Genomic DNA, 19079 nt, shown 5'->3' on the forward strand with positions numbered 1-19079 from the left:
CCATCTACGACATGATAGAAACCCGAATCAATTGTAAACCCCTATTCAAGCTTATTGAGATGCAACTTACACATGTCCACCACCTCTCTGTTTAGGTCCTCCGCGACACGCTTCCGTGCGTTAAAGACATCATCGCGCTCCATCTCCAGCAAACAATGCTGCAACCGCGCGCGACTCTCGTCCAACACATCCATCAAAATCTCTTTGATCATGAGATTCGACTTTGGTTTGAATACCGCACCATCGCTGACCCCGTCGAGAAGACACTTCAACCGTCTGTCCTTCCAGAGATCAATTCGAGGATCGTTTGCCACGTCGTACTGGAGCACTGCAAGGCACACCTCGGTGCGGAACGAGATCTCCTGTGCATTCAACGTGTACTCACCCAAGTAGTGTTTGTCCCCAAGAAATGTCTTCTGGGCGGCGGTCAACTTGCTGGTGAGCTGGCTGGTGATGTCCAAGTCGTTCCATTCATTCTCGAGCAACTTGAACCCATATTCGCATAAGAGAAACTCGTTGGAGTGGGGCCCGTAACTGAGGTAGATTTCGCAGTTCTTGCTGTATGTCACGTCGGAGCCGGTGAGCACGGAGAACCCGGTGATGGGGTGGATGTCCAAGATGCACTGGCCCTGCGAGCAGTGATTGATAAAGTCCACGTATGGGCACATGGTGAAGTTGGACTCTGTAGATTTGGACTCGGGGATAGTCATGTACAAGCAACGCGAGTTGATGCACATCCAGGCCCACAAAAAGTCTGACACCGGCAAGAAGCTCTGTACTGTTTCTGACGTATTTAGTTTAACAAGCTGGGTTTCGATTAGCTCGCTCACGGTTTTGTAGTCTGCGTCAAACTTGTCTCGCATCTTGCAAGCGTGTTTCTGGGTAGACGGAGGCAAGTTGTGGAAGAGCTCTTTAGCGTGGCGGAGCTGATCTCCCGTGTGTGCCAGTGTTTCCAAGCTCCAGATAAATGGAACGAGTTTGAAGTCGTCCATTTCAGGCAAGCAGTCGATAAACGGTTTCCAGAACGAGGCACTCCCTCTACCCCTTTCGACCGTGAGGTACATGGCCATGATCTGGAAGGATGTGAGGGTAAGTAATTCCTCGTAGGATAAGGACTTGTATACCTCAATGAGGCAGCTGTTTTCTGGCTCGGTGGAGGGTGGCTGGAGCTTGTGATACTTGTGAAGAACTCTGCTCTTGGCAGCATCCTGGGAGTCATGCAGAAGAATGTGTGCAATGATGGTGGAATGGTTCAATAAGAGGGAATGGGGCACCTGGATAAGCTTTTCGTTGGATCTGATCGCTGCATTGGCGAAAATACCCCTCCCGGCGTACTCGGTGGCTTGGATTTCAAGTTTGGGGGAAATATATGTGGCATCCAGCAGTAACGTATCCAGATACTGCATCCACGCGAGCAAGTCATTAACTTTTTTATCCTTGATCTCGGCCATTGGAAGGTATGAGGTGGGCCCAGATGTTTTTGTGATGGGACATAATCGTAACCAGGTTTGAAAAATTGTGGATATAGCTGTATGCAGGTCTACTCCATAAATGACAGAGGGCCAGAGAAACCACTACACTTATCATGTCCATCATTTCAAAGTTACGTCTTTTCACTCTGCACAAGACCAGAGGGCAAAATAAATAACCTTCCCCGAAATATACGCGAAAGGACAAACGATAAGGAAGGCATTGTGAGATGAAGTGCAGGCTGGATGTGCATCATCGAGGACGCCAACCAGGCGCTAATACACCAAAGTTGTAGATACAACCACTCCTTTTGGCAAAACCAAAGGTTGTAATAATGGATCACTGGCAATGAAGTTTCCCCTAGAAAGCGGGAAATTTGAACGTTGTATAGATAAGCCGTGACGTGGTTTATATGCAAGCTCGGAGATGTTTCTCCGTACTCTGTTCAACAACAAATCTCCCGGGTAATAGTAAAATAACTGCTTTTAAATACCTTCCAAGCTCTCTTAGATTCAAACTGTCTCCTTTTCTAAACATCCCCCTTCTTTTGTTTCTGCCCGCTTCCTGGGTTATCTCACCCAACGTTTCGAGCTGCAGGTGAAATTTTTAAGTACAGGCCGCTACTTCGACATCTCTCTCTTCTCCATCACGAGTCCAGCTATGAACAAATTAATGCTTACCCAGGTAGTTACCCCAAACTTCTACCGCTACATCTCCACCGAAGCGTGTAAAGTGGTGAAGCCGGTGCGGGAAGCGTCCAAGACCTTGCGCCACATCCATTTCCCTACCCGGAGACCGTACACCGAGGGCTTGGAGATCCAGGAGAAGTTTGTGCGGGCAAATCTCGACTTCAAGCTCATGGAAGCAAAGATCTCGCGACACCAGAAATCTGTGGCCGAGCAAGGCTACGTGCTATCGGACTACGAGTCGGAATTACTTGCTAAGATCGCGTCCTTGAAGCCTTGTCCCACGGTGCTCACCTTTGAGTTCGAGCCAACGTACACCGGTGGAAAGCGAGAAAAGCAGAACACAACCGCCTCGGATGTGGCAAAGTATGAAGCCAAGGGTGCCCAGTACGTGCAGGTGGAACGCGGTGGACAGGTGACGTACCACGGCCCGGGTCAAGTGGTAGCCTACCCCATCCTTGACTTGAAGTCTTTCTCAAATCTTTCCCTCAAATGCTATGTTTCAAAGCTTGAAAAGGCGATTCAGGCTGTGTTGTTGAGAGGTAAAAACTATGCGAGTGGGAGCAGTACCCGTGAGTTTGGCATCCAGACAATTACCACCACCGATACCGGTGTGTGGGCAAATGAGGAGGAGAAGATTGCGGCCTTGGGGATCAATGCTCGAAGATCGATCACGTCTTTCGGGGCTGCCATAAACGTTGCGACGGATTTGAGATACTTGAACGATGCAGACTTGGTTATGTGTGGCTTGAGTGACAAGACAACTACCAGCATGGAGGCCTTGGGCGTTCAGAGTTCAGTGAAAGATGTGGCCTTCTGTTTTGCCAAGGAGTTGGGAAACATCTTGGGGGTCGAGAGGGTGGAGCACCTTGACGGTGACGAGTTGAAAGTGGACGGGGAAGAGTAAAAGATAAAATATTTATTGAGTTTACTAGTGTCAAGCGGGGATGGAGTGATTAATGGACTGTAAGGAGGTGTATGTAATAAGCATTGGGAGTAAAATACCCTCAATGCGATATTGGACTGTTCTAATGAATGGTTGTTAAACGCATAACGTCCATATCCTAGGTACGAGAATGTACCAGAAGTGGAAAATTACTAGCCAAACCTATTTAATCTTAGGATCAGACCCATTACCACCGTTTTATAAATATTAATAAGTCTGAATGATTCGTAACGAACGGTTATATATTCATGAGACGTGTGCTGGATCCCAATCCATCCTAAGCCTTTGCCTTTTGTAGTCTTCTCATCTGTCTCAAATCTGGCGGAGGTTCTTCAAAGCCCAACAGCTTTCGCAACTCCCCTGTATCCATCTCCAAACACTCTTCCCAATACACATTGATCAAGCTCTGCCCGTTTAACCCATTCTTGATGGCCCATGGGTAGTAGACCCCCAACAAGCGCTTCAATTGAGGCTGTTTCAAGCGTAACGGCGCAAAGACCGCGCCCATCCCGGCAAAAGGAAGCCCCAAGTTTGCAAACTCGAAGCACTTAACGGTGATTTCGCCCTCCAAGATAATGGGCAACCCGGTGATGGCGTGATAGAAGTCGTGGCACTCGCGGTATCTTTGAAACACGTACGCTAGCTCTTCATCGTCGATGTACTTGACAGCTTCACGGGTATCTGGAGATACCCCCTCACTATCCAACCACTGGATGTAAGTATTTCCGAGGGTACTGGCGGGCAAAGACCGCAAATGCTCGAGGTTCAACGACGTAGAGGTCATCCGCGGCCGCTCTCTGAGGATACGGCGCCCGGTTGGGTTCGCCAACATTTCGCGGCGCAACTTCTTTAAAACCGATGTGATGGCTGTGGATTCACCCAACGCCACGATAAATTCGTTTCTTTCCGGGTGAAAGAAGGCGCCTACTGCGGAACCCACGAACAACGCAAGCTTTTCCGCCGAATGCAAGGGTACATGGCCCAAGTAATTTGGCTCGGGTCTCTTAAGCCAGGGTTCCTCGGATTTCGCAAGATTGAGCTCCGTATTGGCGTTCTTGTAGTGGAGCTCGCCACGCTCCATTTGGGTAGCCAACGCCGTGGACTCGACAAACGGCGCAAACACACTCTTGAGAGCACCAATGCCCAAGACACTGAGAATGAATGTCCTGCGATGAGCTGGATGCCGTACCAAGCGGGTAGATGTGAGCATTTCGCGAGAGATGAAGTGGAGGGCGTGGAGGAGGGTGCGGGAAGGTCTGGATCGGACGGTTTTGTATCCCATGGGGTGACTTGCAGTTGGAGCACGTGATCGGCCATATATCACTTCGAGCCATATTATCATATGTAAGCGAAATTGTCCTTGTTTAGGTTTTTGATTGCAATAGGTCAAGTATAGGCTATGTTTGTAACCGCTAAGGAAAAAAAAATTGTGTGGTTCCAAGAAATGGTTGGTATAGAAGGTTAGGAAGCGATAGGGTATAGGTGCCGAACGCATTGATATCCGATGTATAAAACCAGTACGTGAACATATCAACTGATCCGAGTAGAAAAGCCAAAGGTTGCCATTCACAGCTCTAAAAAGATTCTCACATGTATTGTATATCGTTCAAATGAGGCTTGTTTGTTTTGGTGAGTTGATAACTTCAAATAGGAACCATCCAGTTGGTCTACAAGTCAGAATCCAACCAACCACTTAACATGATTGGTTCCACCCTCTATGAAAGGAACTGGTCAATTTCTGTCAGAAGTATACTCGAAGTGGTCATTATTAAGGCTCTGGTTGTGATCAGTGCAACCATAGGATGTGTTTGCTCCAAGTAATAGCCGCAGTATTTGGTATACAAATAATCTCCTTTCAAAATTTGTAAGTTCTCAAAGAGGCCATTAGTAGCTCTTCTTGGTTTGGACGGGATATTTATCATTAGCTCCATATAGTGTACTACAATGCAAGAATGAGTCTACCGGTCTAGAAATGCTAAAATAAAATACAACCCTTTATTTAATATACAATTGTGGAGTCACCTTTGTACTAAGTGTGGAGAAAACCTCTTAGAGTTCGTCGGGTCCAGGGACGCTATTTGGCACCACCAGAAACCCTCCTAGGCCTAGAGGTTGTTCCGTTCCAGGGAGACGCCATTTTCCCCTTGGTATCATCAGGAACCGCTTCTGGTTCCTAGAGATAGCCCTTGGTGGTCTCCAACACCTTGATACTCCTCTTGGCGTCCAAAAACAACATCTCACACTCCACCACGTCATCCAACGTGATCTCCTCTCTCCCACTGACCTTTGCCAAAACGCCTGCCGGTGTCAACAATTGCAATACGTATCTCAAACTGGACGAGATCCCCTTGGCAGACAACTCGGCCAAGGCCTCCTCGGTCAACGACAACCCCTCAACCTTTGCTCTCTTGCTGATGATTGTCTTCATCTCCAGCTGCGCGTACGGCAAGGTTCTGACAATCAACAAACGGTCGATCAAGTCCGGCGGACAGCCATGGGGCCCCTTAAAATCCATGTCTTCGGACCCTCTAACGGTGGTCATGCCTCTGTTCGACGCAAGAATCACGATTGGCGCAATGGCAGACTCCAAGGCACGGTTCAAGAAGGTGAAGCACTCCAAGTCGAGCATGTTGACCTCGTCGATGAACAAGACACCCGGCACCAACTCTGCGACACCCTGATCGATGTACTTGGACACCACGCGGTTGACCTCAGTGCGCAACTTCTCCGTCACCTCGGTCTTGCGCGGACGAATCACCTGCGACATCATCGATAACACGTCCTGACCGCCCTGGGGCTTGGCGTTGGCCATGTCGAGATCGTGCAAGGTAATGTCCTGGACGATTTCCTTCTTCTTGTGCACGTCACCCTTTGGTAATGGCACGTACTCCTCGGCCTCCAAGTCAAACTCGGTGGCGTAAGCGTCGGAGCGGCCCACCCGCTTAACGGCACCGGTGTTGGACTCGATATAAATAACATCACCAACGGACACGCGCTCCTTTTGGATGGATTCGTAGATAGACGGATCTAAACGCAACTGCTTGGTCCCCTTGGCGGATTTCAACCCCACGAGCACGTGGCTGATGGTCTTTCCGTACCCACCAAGCGGGTTTTCAGCCTCCTCTGGCGTCAACTCGATAACCTCCCCCTCGTAGACCTCCTTGGTTTCCTTGATACGCAAGCCAATGGCTCTGCGAAAGTTCTCCATCAACGCTTCCGTCTTCTTGACCTCAGCGCTGTACAACTCGGACCCGACAATCGGGCAGAACGGCACCTTTGGGCCCAATTCTTGCGACACCGCGAGCGCCAACGCGGTCTTTCCGGTCCCGGGACCACCAGCAAGCAAAATCGCCTTACCAGCCATCTTTTTGGCCTTGATCAAGTCCACAACCACGCCGCATGCCTCACGGGCCTCGTTCTGGCCCACAAACCCGCCGTCAATGGTGCGCGCAACCCCGTGTTCGTCGAGCCCGAGGCCCTTGATGTGGGTGTGAGCCGCGGTTCTCGTTTGTGTCTCGCGGGACGCCTGGGATTCTTTAACTTCAGAGATCTGGACCATCGTAGTGTGTATGGATTGGAAGAAGAGAGCAAGATCGGTAATGTTGAATTTCTGGCGGCTATTTTTTACAGGATTTGTGCGAAGGAAAGTGGTGCAGGCACGCAGTGGCAACCCAAAACACGGTTCAACCCTAATGGAGGAGATGGGTAGACAATTAGATCTCAGGAAGTTGTTAACGGTAGATTAGGTCAATATCCTAATGGAAATCATGCAGGTTATATTTAAATAAATCAAAGAGCTTTGGACTCAAAGGGGTGGTGACTAAATAAAAAAAAACTAGTCCTGCACTCAGGAATGGTTTAGCCTAAGGCATGGGATTTGGCGAAATACGGCTTGGAATGTTACAGGGATTTCAATGCATTCCTGATATACAGAGTGCTGTACCATATTTAAGTCATACGTCGGGATTGCTAAATGGCTAATAAAAAGTCACATGCCGATGGAGTTGGTTGACACTGTATCAGAACTCGGAAATATAGTCAAGGGGTAGAAAATTTATGTTGAAGGACTAAGATGGAATAATTATTAATGTTTTATTAGACGCTAAAACTTGCATTTGCACAACAGCGATTCTTTTTTGATGGCCAGGTTTCAGTAAAATTGGTATAGATAATAAAAAAAAAGAAAAAAAAAAGTCTGAATATACCCCACTAGTCTCATAGCTAGCGATAAACTTCTACATGGTTCAAATGCGGTACATTCACGTCTCTGGTGTACTACGAATATTGAACTATTTAAAATTGCAGTTGACTTGGGAATCGACATACCTATAACAGGTACGTAATACGACATAAATTATCTTCTTTCAGTACGTAATTATCACTTGAATTTATGTTTCACTTAGATCTATGTTTCACTGGGTACATACGATAACAGGAAACACTAGTTTTGTAGAATACAAGTCTTGAAAAAATCTCCGCTAGACTTATGTGTTAACGAAAACCACGCTCGTGGCCCAAACCCTTCTGCACGCTAGTTCCCCAACTCCGCGCATTCCGTAAGGAACTCTTCTGCGGACACCACTGCAGTGCTCCCGTACACTACATGCTTGGTGCCGTGGGTCTGACCGTGCTTCCCAGCGGTCCACTCCTTCAAATTCTGGTACTCCAAGTAGTTACCACCGCCCACCACAAACACAATCCCGTCGGCATAGCTTATCTTGACCGGCTGACGCGTTGCGCCGCCGCGTGCCATTTTCGGGTCAAAGTACAAGTAACCGTCGGTCGCGGCGCTCGGCTTAGAGCTCGGCTCCATGATGGACTCCACAATATCCGTGATCGGCATGTTTGAGTTTTCAGGCAATAACCGCTTCAACCCCGTGAGCAAACTTCCTACCCCCTCAGTGAGAAGCCCGCCGTCGGTCAAACCCATGAGGCGTGATGAAAGACCACTCAACGCACCAGCCGGCGCAGGCGCGACGTCGCGTGCGGCAAATGTGCGGCTCATCTTTGTAAGCTCCTTCGCACGGCGTACGTGACGCAATGCAGCCAAATCCGCACCTTGTGCCTCAAGTGCGGCCTCGCACTTCGTGACATATTCCGCGGGAAGGTCCGTCCCCAATGTCAACACCATGAACGTGCGCAACTTATCACTGACGGGCGCGGCGGTGTCTTGCACAAGCTCCCAGAACTGCGCCTGAGTTTTGGGCCCGGTGCCCTGCTCGATCTCAAAGAACCGATCGAGCTTGCGCGTCTCCAACTCCGCGAGCAACGCCGCGAGCACATTCATGTGCATGTCAATGATGTTCTTACGCGCAGCGAGTTCGGGCAACACCAGGATTGCGTGCTGGATACGGGCGGTATCGCGCGCACCGTCGAGATCGTGCACGTCCGTGTCGGCTGCGGTGACGGCCTGTGCGCGCGCCTTGTACGCGGCCAACTCGCGCTCCACGTTCTCAACCGCGTCCGGGAATGGCAAAGCGGCGTTTGCGGCCCAGAAAAAGTCGCCCGGATCCACGTCATACTTGCGCACCGTACGTGCACCATCCTTCGTCTCCGTGAGTGTGATGGTATTGCGTGCGAGTGCAAAAACGTCACTGATCATGCACTGGTAAATCCACGAGTGCGCGAGCATCGCACGCAAGTCGAAGCTGCGATCAAGCAAAATGAGCACGGGGCGGTGTGGCTGCGCACCCTTGGTATTTGCGACGTGATCGCGCAAGCGCGCGTCGAGCTTGGTCGCGACAAACTCCGCGGGGCCTCCCGAGGGGCAGCGGATCACGGGCATGCTGCCAAGTGTGCTGAGCACATCGAACAAACCAGCAGCGATCTGTGATGTCAACGTGTCAATCTGGGCTTCCGTAGTGACGGCAGAGGTGAATTGGCGATACACGCCCGGGAGTTCAAGCGCAAAGAGGTCCGGCTCGGTCACCACAAAGTCCGCGCACTGGTCGTACACCTGTGCAACACGTGCGGCCTTGCCCGCGACCGCAACCTTTTTCGCAAACTCCTCTAAGAGCGCGCGCGGCAATGCAGACGTGAAATTAACGTACACCGCTGCGTAGGTGTCGCGTTCTATGTCCGCAACAATATGGCGAATGTTATCCACCGTGGGCTCCACAAAGTACACCGCGGGAACATCTGGGAGTGCCGCACGCGGCGCGTTGATAAGGCTGTGTACAGTGATTCCGCAGCGCAACAAGTCGTTCACGCGCATCGTAGAAGACACAATGGCCTGTGAGCGTGTGTCGAGCACTAACGCCTTCCACACCGGCGTGTCCGCAGGGGTGTCGGCGTTCAAGTTGAGCATGCGCTCCAAGCATTCGCGCTGGCGGTCGCGCAACGTCGAAGGCTCTTTAAGGGACATGGTACGAATGTGAATGGGATTAGAGATGAGGTTGGGAGAAGGGCGGGAACATAAAGAGAGGGCTCTGTTTTAACAGGTGTTCGATGTCGCGCGAACGGCGTGCGCACGACTTTTTGAAATGCTGGCTTGCTTTGGCTTTTGCGCACAAGCCCTGGGGCATGTTGCGATTATGCCTGTAAGTAAATTGGGCGGTAGTATCCACTGGATCCTACTGGTATAACAAAGAAATATAATTATTATGCAGTCTAGAATCTCTATTTGTTTGTGACTTTTTTTTTTTATTCTTTCAAGCCTAGACCATAAGCTACTTTCGGGCATTTTTTTGCTATGAAGCGAAAACTATAGAAATGGAATGCACCAACCTTGTAAACATGACTGCACCTCAGGTTGGATTTCACCCAATATACTAAACTTCTGACTGAATCTCCCTTAGCGTACAAACCCCAAACTGTAGCTACACTCAATAAGTTAGAACAAAAGATGACTCTACACCAACCTTTATCAAGAGGCAACGCTATGGCTGTTTATGTGCGTCTAGACATCTAACTTTGGCTACGCTAAGTGCTTCGGGAAATTTTCCAGTCTTAATTAGATCTAGTTCTTGAATTCTATGGCTCGAGGTTGCTCAACAACAATTATGCTCTCCAGTACTGCGCCAAACTGTGCAATCGGTCAATCACTACCGGCAAAAACGCATTCACACTCTCATTGATCAAGTTTTGGAAATGGAGAATCGCCTCCTCTTCCGTCAACTCGAGCGCAAACTTCTCTTTCACCTTCAACACTGCACGTTCCGGTTCAACCTGAATATCAGGAATGTTTGCCCCCTTCATCAACTGGAACAAGTTAAGGATCAAGTTCAGGTTCTTGCGCAACGTCGTGTACGTCGTGAAACAATAATTCTTAAAGATCTTGTAATTCTCAGAGTTGGTTCCTCCCATGCCGTCGACAATCTGGATCGGAAGTTTCATCAACGGCGGAAACGGTTTCGGGTCTGACCCCAAAATGTAGCCGAAATCCGCATGGAAAAAGTGGCCCGTTGGGCAGATGAGTAAGTTGTCCAAGTGGCGGTCACCGACCCCGAGAATGTACGTAATCACACAGTAGCCCGCGCAGGACTTCACATAGTTATCCATCGCCGCCCGTCGCACCCCCAACGGTTCCTCAGGGTCGGGGTTGTGATATTGCAAATAGCCCAAGATTCCGTTGTTATATTGCTTCAATACCGAATCCAAGGTTGTATTCGCCACAAACTGGATTGCCCCCTCTGTGGGACCGGTTGCGAGAATTTTGTAGGGCGTCAACTTCAAGTCGAGGTTTTCGTTTTGGAGCAAGTTATCCATTAGTGTGATGATCTGGACCACCAATTGATCCTGTCGCAAGTCATCACCCACCTTGAACATAAGCGGATACGTCTTGCCGTCCGTCGTGAGAAATGACACCTTCACCGGTGACAAACTGCTCTTGAACACACTACAATCCGGCGGGTAGCACCCGCAGATCTCCACTGTGGGGTCTAGTGGAAGTGGAATGGGCGCAAACGATATCATCTTGTTCTTTGGGTCGGCCAACCAGTCCTGGAGAAACTCCTTCTTCCGCTGGGTGGTGTCTCTGGACCGCTTGACTTCCACGCACAATGCCGTAAGCTTGCGGAAGAGCTCGATCTGGAGCTGGAGCGTCTTGAGATTCAGCTTTCCGTCCTTTTGTGCCTTCATATCCTCCAAGAACCGCTCGAGCGTGAGGGAGTAGATGGAGTCCCTCTGGTCCTCAGCCTCAACCTTCACATACCAGTAGAAAAAGTTGGCGAGCGTAGGGTTCTTGATAGCCCGGGAGATCAAAAACTCCGCGAGCGGAGACAAGCTCGCGGGCTCGACGGGGAGCTCACCGTCCTGGTCGTTCACATCGATGAACGTAAATGCACTCTGGCCTTGAACCGAATCATTAAGCGTGAGACTGTCGTTCTGGGCTGTTTCCGCATAGTTCAACGCCTGTACCAACTGCAACAAGTACAACAAAAGTTCGTGGTCGCTGGCCCTTCCGAGCCGCGTCACCGCGTAGCGCTCCACGCTGTGGTTGTTGAAGTTCGAGGATAAGAGCTCAAGGGCGTCGTCTATCTCGATGTCGCACCAGCTGCTAAGCAAGCCCACCGCCTGATTGACTTCCGCTTGATCCTTCCAGTTGATCGACTTCAAAAACTTGGTCAACCCACGCTTATCACGTGTGAGGTAGTAGCGGAACTTCCAGAGCAAGTTCTTTTCTGAGGTTTTAAGCGCCTGGAGCGGAGAGTAGCTCAAGATTGTGTTGAGTTCATCACGTATGCGCGGCGTCGGCTTCAACTCGCGGTTTAGCGGCCCGTCCTTGTGACTTCTCTCGAGCTTACGGAATTTCATTTCGATAGGATCCTCACGGTACTGGTCCGGGTCAAACACCTTGGGCCGTGCACTCTCGTACGCAAGAAAGCTGGCAGTATGGGGTGCCGCGATCGCGACACTGCGGGGCAACGCGGGGGTCACGTACTTGATGTCAGTAAAAACGATGGGCAAGTCGAAGAGCGCCATGTCTAAAAAGACATAGTAGTCGTTCTCGGGCTTTACAAACGTATCGCTCTTTTTGGCCATGGTTTCAAGCTTCTTGAACACCAAATTATCGAGCCATTCTACCGGGGGAATGTCTCCGTTTTCGTATTCGCGAATTTTCGCCTCCATACGTTCCAACTCGTTTGGGGCACTCGTAGGTTCTGCGGGCAGGCATGCGTTTTCGCGAAATACGCGCACCTTCTGCTTGCCCCTTTTGAGCGTGCAATCGTCGTCGTTGAAGAGCCGGAGCACACACGCGCCAAAGAGGCTCTTTTGGTTAGCCGCAAACTCGTAGAACCGAATGCTCAACTCCGCATCAAAGGGGAGCTGGCTATAGTTGATCGGAAAGCTGAGCGTCTGGTCCCATGTCCGCAGCTGTTTGAAGGATGTGTATGGCGTGGTGACCGGAATTGTGAGCGGCTTGCTGCTGCTGAAGATCTGGGCAGTTGCAAACAAATCGCTTTTATTCGAAACTTCAGATAAAGTCTGGTACTTCTGGGGGTCCAAAGCGCGGCTGGAGGCGGAACAAAGCCGGCTGCTGCCCTGCAAGTGGCGGAGCTTGATCAGCACCGGGATGTTTAGGTCCTTGGATAAGCAGAAGGTGACAGATTTCAGGTCCATCAAAAGTGGGAGCGCGAATGGTTTGAAACAAGGGAGGTTACGGAAGGATTGAGTGAGGTTGGTGGAGGTTTTGATAACAGCCGGTGGAAATCACGTGGAAAAGGTACAATCTGACTTGGTCACGTGATATAAGCACGCGGAACGGGGGTTGGAGGAAAAGATTCTCGGATTGGTTGTGTTTTAATTTCGGAGTTCTCAAAGCATTATCTGAGACTGAGGGGTTTAATGATAAATTTTAAATACATGATTTAATTTATTTTCTAATTTATTCTGTGTATATCCATGAAATGTCTACATGTTATAAACAGCGTCACTTGGTTTACAGTGGCTAAAAATCGTGTACAATGACTGATACGTACAGTGGACTATTTCTCTCGCGCTTCTGGAACTCCCCTTATCAAATAAACAATATATTCATCCGAATAAATTCTTAATTTCTGGTATATAAACATTTTTCTTCTCATACCTTTTATATCAATTCACATCCTCCTTCGGAACAACCTAGCCTCTTACAAAGCAAGTGCGATACCATTTCCTATCAGGCTAAAGAGTCACTGAGCTCCTCTAAATCTCTTTTACACTACCTTGGTCTACCATCGTAAACACTGCTTTGACAGAAAATTATTGAATTTAGACACCTGGAATGTCACTTCTGCCGAAAAGAAAAAAAAAGTTTAGAACCCAAATCTCCTGCAGAACCACTAGAAGCAAAAGATCTTGGTAATCTCGGAGTCCTTACGGATATACTCATGCTGGGCTTCAGTAGGCGTGGTAATGTTGTAATCAGTTTCTCGTACCAGCTGCACACGTCTGATATTGGCAATCTGTTCGGGGCTGTCGATTTCCTGCAACCCACCTCTCTTTGGCGGAATGTGCTTCGCCAAAGTGGCGTCTATCTCGATCTGTACCGGGGTTATCCACGCCTTGTAAGCCTCTTCTGTTTCGTCTTCGTCGTGGTCAGTCTCACTCAGCTGTAAGGCATCGCCCTCCTTTCCCGGAAGAACGGAAGGCTCAAAATCAGAATCGGCTTCCAATTCTTCATCGCCGAAAACTCGCACCTGGGTGAGCTCCTCGCCCATACACCAATTCACACGCTTAGCCTTGGATCTCTTCTTCCGCATGTCAGCTTCGCTGGTTCTCCGTCTCAAGACACTGGCCTTGCCGTAGGATGTCACCTCTGCCGGGTGGTCGCCTTCCTCCATTTCCACCTCTGGGGCTTCCTTTGCCGCAGCGGCGTTGGCCTTGTTCTTGTTTAAGTAATCGAAAATGGAGAATTTCTTGGTTGGAGCTGGCTTCTCGACGAGCGTAGCAGTAACGGGCTTCGGACTAACACTTGGTTGGGACTCTGTTTGCGGCTTAGCAGTGGCAATGTGGATGGCGGGCTTCGTGACAGAAACACTGACAGGCTTGGAAGCAGCAGGCCTCTTCATCTCAAAGATACTCGACGGTCTCTGGACCGCAGGGTTGAGAGTCTCGGCGTCCTCCTTAGCCTTCAGTGTGATATTATCCTGTACAGTTTTGGCCAAGGCAGCCACCTCAGGGTCCTCGTGCTTGACCAAACGCTTGAACAACTTCTCCATTCCCGCCGCGGCGAGTGCGCGGTAAATTTTTTTGTCTTTAAAGTACGTCAAGCAGATCTTCAAGCCCTTGGTGTACTTCATCTTGAAATCGGTTGTCAACCAGCTCTTTAGCTTAAAGAGGATCGACCGGATAAAGTGCGCCTGGAAGTCAAGGTCGTCGATGATCTGGTTGATTTGTTGGAACGCGAGGTAGCGGTAGTCCTTTGCGGTGCCAAAGTCTTCTTTGTTGGAGAACTGAGACAAAAGCTCGATCATCCGGTCCGACAACTTCTTCGGATCTTCCTTCACGAAGTAGTCGCGCTGCTGGACGATCAATCTCCCAAGGATGTCTGATGGAGACAACGTGCTACCAAGCTTGGTCACCAAATTCTTGAGTGTGCTGTCGTAGCTCTCGTTGGTCTTGGTTTCCGCCTCGCGCGGTAACACCATAGAAGCAATCGGAGCAGCGGCCTTGGACGCCTTAGTGGCAGCCGTCTTGGAGGTCTTTGTGGTAGTATCCTTTGTATCCAAAGTTTCGGCAGCAATCTGAAAAGCTGGCCCAGGCGCAACATTCTGTTGTGGCGGAGAAGAGGAGGGAAGCAGATGGTACTGCTGGAGCAACTCCTGGAACTGGAGGTTGCGCTGAACTTGGATCCGAAGCTGGAGCTCCTGAATCTGTGCCGGGGTTAGCTGTGGCTGCATCTGCTGGGGAGTCTGTTTGTATAAAGTAGGCTGATGGCCCGGAGGGTTGTTTTGGATCGCTATAAGCAGGGATTGAGCTTCTTGGCCATTGTTCATTGGCACACTCAAGTCCATTGGTACCTTGCCTTGGTTCGGTATGACCTGGTGCCGCGTGTGTGGATTTCCCTGTTGGTAGACCACCTTCGAAGGGCCAGGGCTGGAAGACTGCCCACTGTGGGGAAGAATTTCCTCGTCTCCGGCCACCACATAGATCATTTCCTCATGGTACTTGGTATCCGCCTTTTGCAAGGACGATTTGTGCTTCTTACTGTCTTCCGGGTCGTTGCTCCCCTTACGTTTCCTCGTCGACGCCAATTTTACGGCGTTCATAGCGTAAATCTGGCCGGCTGGGGTGTCCTGAGGACTCTGAAGGGTATTCATTGGCGGAAGCACACCGCCAAGCATGTCCCATTGGTTGGACTGGAACTGCTGTTGCTTTTGAAAGGCGAGATAGTTAGGTGCAAAGACATTGTCTTGTGGCGAGAAAACCTGCGGCATCATCTGAGGCATCATTTGAGGCATCATCTGGGGTGCCATCTGGGGCATCTGGGACATCTGGGGGGCGTTTGGCTGGTAGTTCATTGGGCCATTTTGCTGGTAGTTCATTGGGGGGTTGAAGTAGGTAGAATCCGTGGTTGTGAAAAACGTTTGTTGAGGGGTATAGAAGCTTTGCGGAGCCCCTTCCAGATCTGGTCCGTTTGCCATGTTTCTTATATAAGGTCTAAGTATTTAGATTTCAAGCCTTTTGGTTTACAGTCTTTCGTGCGGAAAGAAAAAGGACAAAAGAAAACAAAAAAGCGCTATACAAGTCTAGTCAAAAGACTGGGATATTAAATTTAAAACCAGATGGGATGGAAACGGCGTGGTTTCGTGTCGATGGCTTTAAGCGGTGTGTGCTGAAGAAGAGGCGTTTTGAAGTAAACGGTCAGCGGGTAAAAAAAAACGCATTCCCCATTCCAGGGACCCAAACAAAAAAAGGAAGTTAGAGGCCGGGTAACCATAACTATGTGCACGTGATTGGACTCACACGATCATACTGCACTGTTATCAGCTGGCAACGGATTTGACAGGACCCAGAAGCATCAAAATCATGTGATACTGTTTGAATAGAATATCTAATTTACGCCACACTTAGATATATCCATTAATCTGGATCCAGGGCAAATCAAAGCTACGTATCTAACCTACACTTCGCATCTGTACACCTAGTTCCACCGATACTAGTAGTTTCCGCCCCACGCCATTGGCTCTCCTATCTACGCGCTTCGCTCCTATCTGCCTACCTCACTCCTACCTACCCACCAGTAGCTCCATTTACTCATCTGGCCTTACACAGCTTTTAATCACCATACGGGTCTTTCAATAGACCTTACTTCACCTCTCTGCACTAATTTCCGGCCATATTACTTATCTCCGAGCCGTCAAGAATGACATTGTTTTCGGTCAACGCCTCGCACCCCGATCTCACAAAGCCAACGGCGCAGGTAGTAAGTGTGCAGCTTGTGATTGCCACAACTCTTGGGCTCTCAGCGGTGCTCGCATTCTCGGTGCTCCGACGCAAATGGAGCAAACTCTACGCCGCACGACTCACACGACGTAAGGGTTTGCCTGCGATCCCCGCCTCGCTCTTTGGCTGGCTTCCGATGATCTTCCGCATCAGTGAAGAAGATGTGTTGGAGCATGCAGGGCTTGACGTATTCGTGTTCCTTGGATTCTTTAAGATGGCGATCAAAACCCTTCTCGTCTGCTGCTTCTTTGCCTTCACCATAATCTCACCCGTGCGATATCACTTTACGGGGAACATCGACCAGGGCAGGGACGAAGAGGGTTTGAAGAAGAAGGAAGATCCTGTGAGCTATCAGCCCTACTTGTGGATGTACGTCATTTTCACTTACGTATTCACGTTTCTGACCATGTTCTTCTTAATGCGCCAGACGAAGCACGTAGTGCGCGTGCGCCAGGCGTATCTCGGGCAGCAGAACTCCATCACCGACCGCACGATCCGGATCTCGGGCATTCCCCCGGAGTTGCGTGACGAAGAGAGTCTCCTGCGCCACATCGAGTCCTTGCACATTGGGAAAGTCCAGAGCGTCACCATCTGCCGCGAATGGGGGCCCCTTAACCGTTTGATCAAGCAGCGAAACCAGATTATCCGGATACTCGAGGCATACTGGGCAGAGTATTTGGGGTCGACTCCCAAAAGCCTTTCTCTGCCGTATACCGATTCGTTGTGGCTATCGAACACAGAGACAGACCCGGCAGGAGATTTTAACCCTAGATTCTTTGACGACGCCTCTGACACCGGGTCTGGCCCTGCCAGGGTTTTAGACCCTGCTAACATACCCGACAACCGGGGCACTTCCGTCCCCGACTTTGACACCGACAGCGAAGACGATAGCGACGACGCCTCGCCCCTTGAGGCTTCCACCGATTTGATCTCAAGCCGGGGCTCAAACACCTCCCGCCCTCGGCTCCGCCGGGGTTGGTTCGGCCCCACTGTTGACGCGATCAACCACTACACCAACCAGCTAGCCGTCTTGGACGCAGAAATCCGCCGCGCGCGCGAACGGCACTACCCCGCGACTCCCACCGCGTTTGCGACCATGGACTCGGTCGCGACGGCGCAGATGATGGCCCAGGCAGTGCTAGACCCGAATCTGCACCGCTTGATCACGCGCTTGGCTCCGGCTCCCCACGATATAATCTGGGACAGTGTCTGTCTCTCCCGCAGGGAGCGGCTCTGGAAGCTTTACTACATCACGTTGATGATCGGGATCTTGAGTCTCGCGTTATTGTTCCCAGTATCGTCGCTCGCGACATTGCTCAACGTCAAAACCATCTCGAAGTTCTGGCCGGGCTTGGGCGCCTGGCTCCAGCGCCACAAGTGGGCGGAGGACTTTGTCACCGGGTTGTTGCCCACGTACATCTTTGCCTTTTTGAACTTTGCCATTCCATTCTTGTACGTGTTTCTCTCCTCCAAGCAGGGTTACGTTTCTCACGGGGAAGAAGAGTTGTCTGCCGTCAGCAAGAACTTCTTCTACATCTTTGTGAATTTGTTCTTGGTGTTCACCATCTCCGGAACCGCCTCCAACTACTGGGGGTTCATCAGCGACACATCAAAGCTTGCTTACCAGCTAGCTGAGTCCCTACAAGGCTTGTCGTTGTTCTACGTCGATCTAATCATCCTCCAGGGCGTCGGGATGTTTCCTTTCAAGCTCCTTCTTCTCGGCTCGGTTATCCAGCTTCCCTTCTTCAAAGCCCGCTCTAAGACCCCACGTGACTACCGCAAGCTCTACAGGCCACCGGTTTTCAACTTCGGACTCCACTTACCCCAGCCAATGCTCATCTTCGTTATCACCACCATTTACAGCGTCATGTCGACCAAGATCTTGGCCTGTGGATTGGTCTACTTTGTCATCGGCTACTACGTCTACAAATACCAGTTGCTCTACGCGTGTGTGCACCGTCCACACTCCACGGGGAAGGTGTGGCCGATCGTGTTTCGCCGGGTCGTCACAGGTTTGTTGATTTTCCAATTAACCATGGTGGGGACACTTGCCCTCAGCCGCGGCTATATCCTCGCGTCATGCTTAGCCCCCTTACCGTTGATTACAATGTCTTTTATGTGGGGCTTCCAGAAGAACTACTTGCCATTAAGCATCTTCATTGCGTTGCGTGCAATTGCGAACCCAAATGAGGGCTTCCAGGATGTAGAGGGGGCGCCAGGCGTGGCGCCGAAGTCAGCGCAGACATTAGACGAACGCAGGGAGGTCAACCAAAACTATGACTATCCATTCTTGGTGTCGCCGCTTGATGGGCCCTGGATCGCCATCGAAAACGAAAACGTTGTAGTGATGGTGAACGGTGACGATATCGTGCGCAAGCCCGTGAAGTTTTACGAGTGGGAGTAGCCGCAATGGAGATATCCGGATACTTTGGCGTTTTAACTAATCGAAACAGTGGTATACGTTTGTATTAACTGTGATGTGGGCTTGTTGTGGATACTGTCTGCATATTGTAAACGGACATTCACGTAGAATATTTTCGTAAACGGATTATTCGGGTGTATAGTGCAATATTGAACTAGGATCATGCCTAGCCATCGCTGAGACCCTA

At 50.2% G+C, this 19079-nt stretch overlaps 9 protein-coding genes across 9 annotated transcripts; 2 read left to right on the forward strand and 7 right to left on the reverse strand.

The window, feature by feature from the left end:
* Positions 1 to 41: 41 nt before the first annotated feature.
* Positions 42 to 1451, reverse strand: BABINDRAFT_7636 (protein-lysine N-methyltransferase; the record flags this gene model as incomplete). The annotated part of the gene is made up of 1 exon (XM_019132655.1): positions 42 to 1451. The coding sequence occupies one exon, from the start codon at positions 1449 to 1451 to the stop codon at positions 42 to 44; it is 1410 nt and encodes a 469-aa protein (XP_018985489.1).
* A 691-nt stretch (positions 1452 to 2142) lies between these two features.
* BABINDRAFT_35424 (lipoyl(octanoyl) transferase) lies at positions 2143 to 3063 on the forward strand (the record flags this gene model as incomplete). Its single annotated transcript, XM_019131714.1, has 1 exon — positions 2143 to 3063. The coding sequence occupies one exon, from the start codon at positions 2143 to 2145 to the stop codon at positions 3061 to 3063; it is 921 nt and encodes a 306-aa protein (XP_018985490.1).
* A 316-nt stretch (positions 3064 to 3379) lies between these two features.
* COQ4 (ubiquinone biosynthesis protein) lies at positions 3380 to 4312 on the reverse strand (the record flags this gene model as incomplete). Its single annotated transcript, XM_019131708.1, has 1 exon — positions 3380 to 4312. One exon carries the CDS (start codon positions 4310 to 4312, stop codon positions 3380 to 3382), a length of 933 nt encoding a protein of 310 aa, XP_018985491.1.
* A 206-nt stretch (positions 4313 to 4518) lies between these two features.
* Positions 4519 to 5088, reverse strand: BABINDRAFT_161143 (uncharacterized protein). Its single transcript, XM_019128667.1, has one exon. The coding sequence runs from the start codon at positions 5031 to 5033 to the stop codon at positions 4818 to 4820; it is 216 nt and encodes a 71-aa protein (XP_018985492.1). The 5' UTR covers positions 5034 to 5088; the 3' UTR covers positions 4519 to 4817.
* BABINDRAFT_161144 (RuvB family ATP-dependent DNA helicase pontin) lies at positions 5069 to 6797 on the reverse strand. Its single transcript, XM_019128668.1, has one exon. It carries the CDS (start codon positions 6659 to 6661, stop codon positions 5276 to 5278), a length of 1386 nt encoding a protein of 461 aa, XP_018985493.1. The 5' UTR covers positions 6662 to 6797; the 3' UTR covers positions 5069 to 5275.
* Positions 6798 to 7462: 665 nt separating this feature from the next.
* BABINDRAFT_161145 (syntaxin-binding protein) lies at positions 7463 to 9512 on the reverse strand. Its single transcript, XM_019128669.1, has one exon. It carries the CDS (start codon positions 9464 to 9466, stop codon positions 7634 to 7636), a length of 1833 nt encoding a protein of 610 aa, XP_018985494.1. The 5' UTR covers positions 9467 to 9512; the 3' UTR covers positions 7463 to 7633.
* Positions 9513 to 9841: 329 nt separating this feature from the next.
* On the reverse strand, positions 9842 to 12871 carry VPS34 (phosphatidylinositol 3-kinase). The gene has a single exon (XM_019128670.1). The coding sequence runs from the start codon at positions 12661 to 12663 to the stop codon at positions 10102 to 10104; it is 2562 nt and encodes an 853-aa protein (XP_018985495.1). The 5' UTR covers positions 12664 to 12871; the 3' UTR covers positions 9842 to 10101.
* A 211-nt stretch (positions 12872 to 13082) lies between these two features.
* On the reverse strand, positions 13083 to 15760 carry BABINDRAFT_161147 (uncharacterized protein). The gene has a single exon (XM_019128671.1). It carries the CDS (start codon positions 15666 to 15668, stop codon positions 13365 to 13367), a length of 2304 nt encoding a protein of 767 aa, XP_018985496.1. The 5' UTR covers positions 15669 to 15760; the 3' UTR covers positions 13083 to 13364.
* A 509-nt stretch (positions 15761 to 16269) lies between these two features.
* On the forward strand, positions 16270 to 18874 carry BABINDRAFT_61278 (uncharacterized protein; the record flags this gene model as incomplete). The annotated part of the gene is made up of 2 exons (XM_019132363.1): positions 16270 to 17268; positions 17350 to 18874. Exons 1-2 carry the CDS (start codon positions 16391 to 16393, stop codon positions 18872 to 18874), a joined length of 2403 nt encoding a protein of 800 aa, XP_018985497.1. The 5' UTR covers positions 16270 to 16390.
* Positions 18875 to 19079: the final 205 nt, after the last annotated feature.

Source organism: Babjeviella inositovora (genome assembly GCF_001661335.1).
Source record: "Babjeviella inositovora NRRL Y-12698 unplaced genomic scaffold BABINscaffold_5, whole genome shotgun sequence".
In the NCBI taxonomy this organism is placed as follows: domain Eukaryota; kingdom Fungi; phylum Ascomycota; class Pichiomycetes; order Serinales; genus Babjeviella; species Babjeviella inositovora.

Bases quoted from the DNA above. Each gene is read 5' to 3' on its own strand.
- BABINDRAFT_161143 (XM_019128667.1), bottom strand. From the start codon at position 5,033: ATGGAGCTAATGATAAATATCCCGTCCAAACCAAGAAGAGCTACTAAT.
- BABINDRAFT_161145 (XM_019128669.1), bottom strand. From the start codon at position 9,466: ATGTCCCTTAAAGAGCCTTCGACGTTGCGCGACCGCCAGCGCGAATGC.
- BABINDRAFT_161144 (XM_019128668.1), bottom strand. From the start codon at position 6,661: ATGGTCCAGATCTCTGAAGTTAAAGAATCCCAGGCGTCCCGCGAGACA.
- VPS34 (XM_019128670.1), bottom strand. From the start codon at position 12,663: ATGGACCTGAAATCTGTCACCTTCTGCTTATCCAAGGACCTAAACATC.
- BABINDRAFT_161147 (XM_019128671.1), bottom strand. From the start codon at position 15,668: ATGGCAAACGGACCAGATCTGGAAGGGGCTCCGCAAAGCTTCTATACC.